Here is a 7,228-nt window from a genome sequence, read left to right on the forward strand (position 1 = left end):
CCTTCGGAAAACAACTATTCAAAAGCTATGACAAGGATTGCATAGTGTAATGCCACCTGAATGTGGTGAGCATCATAGGTAGTGTAGAAACAAGTTTTAAAGGATATCAACTCTCTCTCTCTCTCTCTCTCTCCCCATCCCTATTATCATTGTAATGGGAAAGAATTCTAGATATTAGATTGTGGTATTGATTACACAAACCAGACTTGCTTTTAGGTATCAGACAGGCAGGGCTACCTAATTAGCTATGAGTATAACTCAGATATTTTGTGGTATCAGGCATGGGGAGGGATAGTTCAGTGGTTTGAGCATTGGCCTGCTAAACTCAGGGTTCTGAGTTCAATCCTTGAAGGGGCCATTTAGGGATCTGGGGCAAAAATTGGGGTTTGGTCTTGCTTTGAGCAGGGGGTTGGGCTAGATAACTTCCTGAGGTCCCTTCCAACTCTGATAGTCTATGATTTTACTACCAATTTAGTATTAAAAAAAACTTTCAAAAAGTTCTGCTGTGATGAACTGAGGAGAAATATGTATGTTTTCATGTTTCCTCTTCTCTTCTCTCTATTTACATTCTTTGCTCCTGAGATTTGATAAAGGAAAGGGAAAACTATCAAACTGCAAATCATCCATTTGTGTTTATGTTTGCTCTCTGTTCTTTAGTAACCCAGAGTACAAGGATACGCCGATGGATATTGCACAACTTCCTCATCTGCCAGAGAAAACCTCAGAATCCTCAGAGACCTCTGATTCTGAATCAGACTCAAAGGACAACTCAGGTAATATAAACAATCCTGCGCGCCGACTACTTTCCTTTTTTATTTTATATTTTTGTATCTTCAGAGCCAAGTCAGTGATTGTATTTCCAGATTATCACTAAATCTCACATTTTTCATGGATGGTTCAGCTTTAGAAAAAATACCTTAAAACCTCAAAATCCTGTTTTTAAAAGATATCAAAATCTTTAGTGACCCAGAATGATCGGCTATTTACTCAGTGCATGCATGCCTGGTTGAATTACACTTATCTAAATATTTGAATCCCCAGTTGAGTTTGTGAGCAAGCATTATGCCTTATGCAAAGGCTTACATTCTAACTACTGAATATGATTCCAGTTCTTATCTGTCGCATGTAGTCAGATGTTCCTAACATAAATGTACACTGTCAAAGTTTATCACCCCCATTGCTGTATAAATAGGCTTCTTGAGTTGCTTCACTAGGGGGCAGTAAAGATTGCAAAAGTTGTATGTTTTCTTAAATTAAAAGCATTACATTTTATTAGAACTTTACAGGTTCAAAGCACCTGTTTGTAAGTTTTACTTTTCTTTGGGGATTTTTTGTTTGTTTTAATACTAATGATCTGGTTCAATTAATTCTATAAATAAAAAATCCTAAAGAATGGCAGTGTGTTTATCCTGTTAATTTATTCCCCAGTAGATTTATAAGTAATTACATATGTAGATATACAGATTGGCTGGTGTCTTTGTAAGGGATTGTCTTTAGTCCAAAAAATGATTCTGTAGGCCTGATTCTTCTCTCATGTCTGTATAAATCAGGAACAAATACACCAAAGTCATTGGTTACACACTATTGTAAATCAGGTATAAGTGAGAAGAGAATCATGACCTATATGTTTTATTTTTTAATTAAGCAGCCATTTGTTCTCTCATCTTTTGCACTTATTCCTCCTTTCTCTTTTGACAGCTCTGTTTGACAGTGAGAGTCAGATGTTAGGCAAACATACAGGCTTTATGTCCATGTGATTTGAGATCTCATCAGCCATTCAGAATGCTTTTTTTCCTACCCAGTTTCTCGATAACCCGATAATACAGTTGTGGAGAAAAGAGTTTCTATAGTTGAGAAGTGTATTTATGTTCATGACTGCAGAGGCTGGCACAGAGTAAGAGAGCATTCTTCAGTGATGCACAGATGCATGCATCTTAGAAAGTAGGACAAAACTTTTAACAGCTTTGGGTTCTTTTGTGTTCACTTAATGTGAATTAAACAAAAATACAGAAAGGCCTAGGTTCATAAGATCTTCTTGGCTGAAACCAGTAAGTTCAGTCCAAGCGTTTTTAAATCTGCAGACAACCTTGGTGCCATTTTGTTTTATCTTAGGTTCAAGTCACTCTACCAAATGGGAACAGTAGTTTAAAAGAAAAAAACTTTTCTTTTTAAATTTTTTTTTGGTTAGCAATTTGGCTTTAAGTAGAAATAAAAGCTGTTTTTTCATAACAGAAGGTTTCAGAATCTTATTTTTTTTTTTTTAAAACCACTCTAAATAAATTAAATGTAGAGAGCCTGAAGCTTTGAACAGCTAACATCCCCATCAAGACCAGCTGTTCAGCTGCTTCTGGCAAACTGTTTGGAATTGCCATGGCTCCAGGAGAACCCAATCTTTACAGAAAAACTGGCCCTTTTTTCCCCTGCTCAGAGCAGAGAATTTAAAATGGTAATTCTTGGCTCTGATGAGGGAAAACAAAAACGTCTTTTATTTCCAAAGGAAAGAATTCTGACTGTTCTGCACAGACTGGGTTCTCCTCAAGCCATTCATGACCCTTTCAAACAGTGTGTGATAATTGTCCGTTTTCTGAAAGCTGATCTTGGCTGCCGGAGTCCAATGGACTCAAGTGTTTGTCTTATTCAGCTAAAAATGAGGTAAATATAAAATAAAGTTAAAAGAAATAGGAGGAGGACAGGACCAGATCCTGAGCTGATAGAAATTGGTACAGCTCCATTTGTTGCACTGGAGTTATTTTTTTCTACTTTATTTTTTTACCTTCCAAGGGAATATTGGCACACAGCAGGGCAATGTAACTACGATGTTTTAACTGATATATTCATTCAGATTTATAAACAGAGGACCTGATTCTCCACTCACCCTGGGGTAACTGAAGAGTAACTCCATTGAAGTCCACATGACGCCAGTGTAGAACACGAGTAAGTGAGAGGAGAATCAGGGGCGTGGATTATCACTTCATCATGCTACTGCGTCACTCCTATTCCCATTATAAGAACATGTATGCTAAACAGAAATCTCGAGAGTGCATCACCAGTGCCGAATCGTTCACTGACATCTCACTTCGGTGAACACAATTGGAATCCAGTTGCAGTCAGTTATCAGAATTGTTCTCATTAAAGAGAATGTACCAAAGGATCCCACTTGAAATAGGTGCCCTCACACTTGTTACAAAAGCTGCAGTCCAGTGACAAATCCACCAGACCTTTGCCCATTGCCACTGACAGTCCTGAATCAGGGGGATTAATGATAATCAAATCCCTTCAAGCTTGATGCTGCTAGAACTGTGGATCTAGAGCTCAGAAAAACCCACCTCAGTTGAGCCTCAGAGGAATGCTTTTACCAGAACTTTACAGGCAATAACATCTCATTTTAGGTAGACAAATGGAGTTCTAATCTGATGTTCCTATTGCTAATGGTGTTTTTCACGTTTCTTTCCTTCCAGAGGACAATGAGAACTCAAAGTCAGATGACAAAGGAAACCAATCAGAAAACAGCGAAGACCCTGAATCTGATAGGAAGAAGTCTGGGAATCAGTCAGATAACGAAATGAACTGTAATGATGATGGGAACAGCTCCAGCAACCAGGACAGCAGGGACAGTGATGACAGCTTTGAAAATTCTGACTTTGAGAATCAAAAGGCCCCTGAGGACAGTTTTGGTACTCTTGGTTCTATGCAGATCAAGGTGGAGCGCTACGTGGAGAGTGAATCAGACTTGCGGTTGCAGAACTGTGAATCGTTGACATCAGACAGCGCCAAGGACTCAGATAGTGGAGGGGAGGTAAATGCCCAGTCTTCCAGCAAACATCAAAAGAGGAAGAAGAGGAGGAAAAAGCAGAAAGGAGGCAGCATGACCCGCAGAAGGCTATCAAGCACTTCAAGCCCAAATGGACTTGACTCAGCTTTGGTGGACCAGCCCCAGCTGCTCTCGTCGCCAAACAGTGCCTCAGTGCTCAAAATTAAAACAGAGATCTCAGAACCTATCAATTTTGATAATGATAGCAGTATTTGGAATTACCCACCTAACAGGGAAATCTCAAGGAATGAATCGCCCTACAGTATGACCAAGCCCCCAAGCTCAGAGCACTTCCCCTCCCCACAAGCCAGCAGTAGTTTACATGTCTCCATTCCAGACTCCGTTCTCACCCCACCGGGGTCTGAAAATACTGCCAGCCGCAAAACTCAGTTCAGCACCTCATCCAGCTCGGCCTTGGCTCCTGTATCCTCTGACCCTTTGTCACCCCCGCTTTCAGCATCTCCACGGGACAAACATCCCGGAGGTCCCAGCACTTCCAACTCTTTGTTGTACACTGGGGATCTGGAAGCCCTTCAGAGGTTGCAAGCAGGCAATGTGGTGCTTCCTTTGGTTCACAGGGTAACTGGAACCCTTGCTGCCACCAGCACTGCTGCTCAGAGGGTCTACACCACTGGCACTATTCGGTATGCTCCAGCTGAAGTTACTTTAGCCATGCAGGGCAACCTCCTCCCTAATACCCACGCTGTTAACTTTGTTGACGTTAACAGCCCCAGCTTTGGGCTGGATCCTAAAACGCCGATGGAAATGCTCTACCACCACGTTCACCGACTCAATATGTCGGGACCATTTGGAAGTGCTGTGAGCGGGGCCAGTCTGACCCAAATGCCTGCAGGGAACGTGTTCACAACTGCCGAAGGACTTTTTTCCACTCTTCCATTTCCTGTGTACAGCAATGGCATTCACACTACACAGACTCTGGAACGGAAAGAGGATTGAAATATGACCACATACTGTGTTCAGTGTTATTCTCTGAGGCATAGACTATGTTTTAATTTAGACCTTTAATTCTAGCACTTTGAATTTGAGCAGGTCAGCTTATTCTCTCGATATGATGGTCCCCCTTTCATTCCCTTTCTCTTTAACTTGACTTATTCTTTAATGTAAAGATATTTTTTTATTTTTGCCTTCAGAGAGTTGAAGTACCAGTTGCCTGCCATTTTGTCTTCTTCTAAGATGTGTGTTTTTTCCTTTGCATCTTTATTAAGATGCCTTTAATATGTGTATGCCTCTGCCATAGAATTCTCAGTGTTGTGGTAAAGAGATTTTAAAGTGACAACCATTGGTTTTACTTCACAATGATCTTGATATGATCAAGATTAAAAGAGACAAGCATAAACAATGTGCCCTGTTTGACTAAGTCAAATGAAAAGGGGTTTTTGTTCCTAATTCCTTTAAAAATAGGGGATAGTATTTTAGAATTTTATGCAGAGTTTAATTCTCTTTTTATGGTTAAGATTTTCTTACTTGCACATAAAATAATTTGGGTTCTTAAAAAGTTAATTTCTGGCCTGTGACTAGAATGTTAAAAAGTTGGACTAAATGTTAATTACTGAAACTTTAACTTAATTTCTAAAACCATGGTGCTATCATTTATTAATCTGTAATGTCTTCATACAATATGCAGCTTGTGGGCTGGGGTTTTTGAAAGGAATGTGTTCTGTACTGGTCTATAGTTGGGTGCTGCAGTCTCCTTGGTTAGTTAAGACAAAAGCCCTCATTAACATTTGCTGCAGGACTTAAAAATTTTTACCTCCAAACTAACAAACATAGCCTCACATTAAATTTAAATGGGTCAGGAAGCCTTTTTGAGAAAGTGCTTTGAAAAAACTCAATTAAATTGACTTGAGGAGCAGTTTTTTAGGTGGATATTTTTTCTCTCTGTTTTTTTTCTCAGTGTAACTGAGGCTAATTTTACAACTTCAAATAACACTTTGGAATAAAAAGAAGGAAAATATTTAACATGTTTTTATTTTTTCATTTAAAGTTATAGAGGGAAGGTTGACTTTTTTTGTTTTTGTTTTTTCTTATTTCTAGCGTTGAAACCAATATGTTTTAAAACTAAAGAATGGGTTAATAAGCTTGAAATAGATAACTACAACTGAAAACTGCACATTAAGTAAAAGAAAAGAAATCTCCTATTTTGTCTTTGTTGCCAGAAATCACAGTGTAGTGTCAAACACTCCAAATGACTGTCAAGTATAAATTCTTCTTCCACTCCATCTTTGGCAGCTGTTTGTTAAGGCATCTAATAACAGATGTGAGAACTGTAATGTGTACAATGTGTAAGTGTCCTTGGCTGTCAGTCCCATTGCAGTTTCAATGTGTGTTACTATATGCAGTATATACTAAGCTAATGTAGTTGTTTTGTCCTTTGTCTTCTCTGTGCTTTATCTCTAGTCCGGAGTGGTAAAGTCCCATTCCTGCAGTCCTAGTGAACCAGTGATTCTTGGGGGTTAGTGGTTTTTGTGTGGTGGCCTTCCTCTGTAATGTCACCTTATGCTGCTTCCACTGTCTGTATACCTTTTAATTTCTGCTGTTGCTTTGCTGTTGTGTATTCTCAAACCTTTCTCTCTCTCTCTCTCTCTCTCTCTGTTCCCTCCCCCCATTCTCTCTTCCTCCCTCTCTCCCTTTTTCTCTCTTTTTCACTCTCAGAGATAAAAGACTCTTAACTAGCTCAAGGTTATTGGAGCCATTTTTCCCACAGAGGAATTCTGGGTATGACTTACTCTTCCAGTGTGCCACACAATGCACTGAAGAGTGATGCTCAGATATATTAAACAAATTGATGCCATATAGCCTCAGTTGTTAACATTCCCAGAGTCCCTTGTGCTCTACTTGTAAGCAGAGGGTGCATTTCTTTGGTTTTCTCCCAGGCGTGCTGATGGAGTAATATATAGAGCAATTACCAGTGAGATAGAAAATTCTTTGAAAAGTCAACCGACATTGGTAAAAAGGGAAACTGAGTTTAGGATTGTCACATATATTTGCTTATGTGTACAATGCTAATATATTCACTCAGCTGGCCTTTGAATTTTTGATCACTCACTGTGTTGAGTCAATTCCTGCTTTGAATCTGAAGAGTAGGTCCAAGCCCACAGTGGAATAATAGTGAAAAGGAATTGGATGCCACAAATTTTAATAATGAGCATTTAAAGGTTATATGTGAAGGATTTAAGTGGGTCTAAAAAGCCAAGAAAACTGATTGGGAAATTTAAAGTTTAATTTTGGAAGCTCTACTCTAGCTGTTGAACTATCAAAGGAGTGCACCTATCCGCTACAAAGAACAGCTAGACAGCTGTTGTTGTTTTATTTTATTTTTATAAATGTTTCTGTGTTGTGTCAGAATGATTTCTGGTGATTTAAACTAACAGATAATCACAGCTGCTGTCTAAATCC

The 7,228-nt window shown here is 39.1% G+C and overlaps 1 protein-coding gene across 5 annotated transcripts in view; it reads left to right on the forward strand.

The window, feature by feature from the left end:
* The window catches only part of NPAS3 (neuronal PAS domain protein 3), an 843,689-nt gene extending 836,765 nt beyond the window's left edge, over nt 1-6,924 (forward strand). For all 5 annotated transcript variants that reach the window (XM_074955835.1, XM_074955836.1, XM_074955837.1 and 2 more), the window contains 2 exons: nt 658-773; nt 3,459-6,924. In XM_074955835.1, the coding sequence (XP_074811936.1) occupies nt 658-773; nt 3,459-4,768 (1,426 nt within the window). In that variant the 3' untranslated portion in view covers nt 4,769-6,924. The remainder of the gene's footprint in view (nt 1-657; nt 774-3,458) is intronic.
* Nucleotides 6,925-7,228: the final 304 nt, after the last annotated feature.

This window comes from Natator depressus, chromosome 6 (assembly GCF_965152275.1).
Source record: "Natator depressus isolate rNatDep1 chromosome 6, rNatDep2.hap1, whole genome shotgun sequence".
Classification (NCBI taxonomy): domain Eukaryota; kingdom Metazoa; phylum Chordata; order Testudines; family Cheloniidae; genus Natator; species Natator depressus.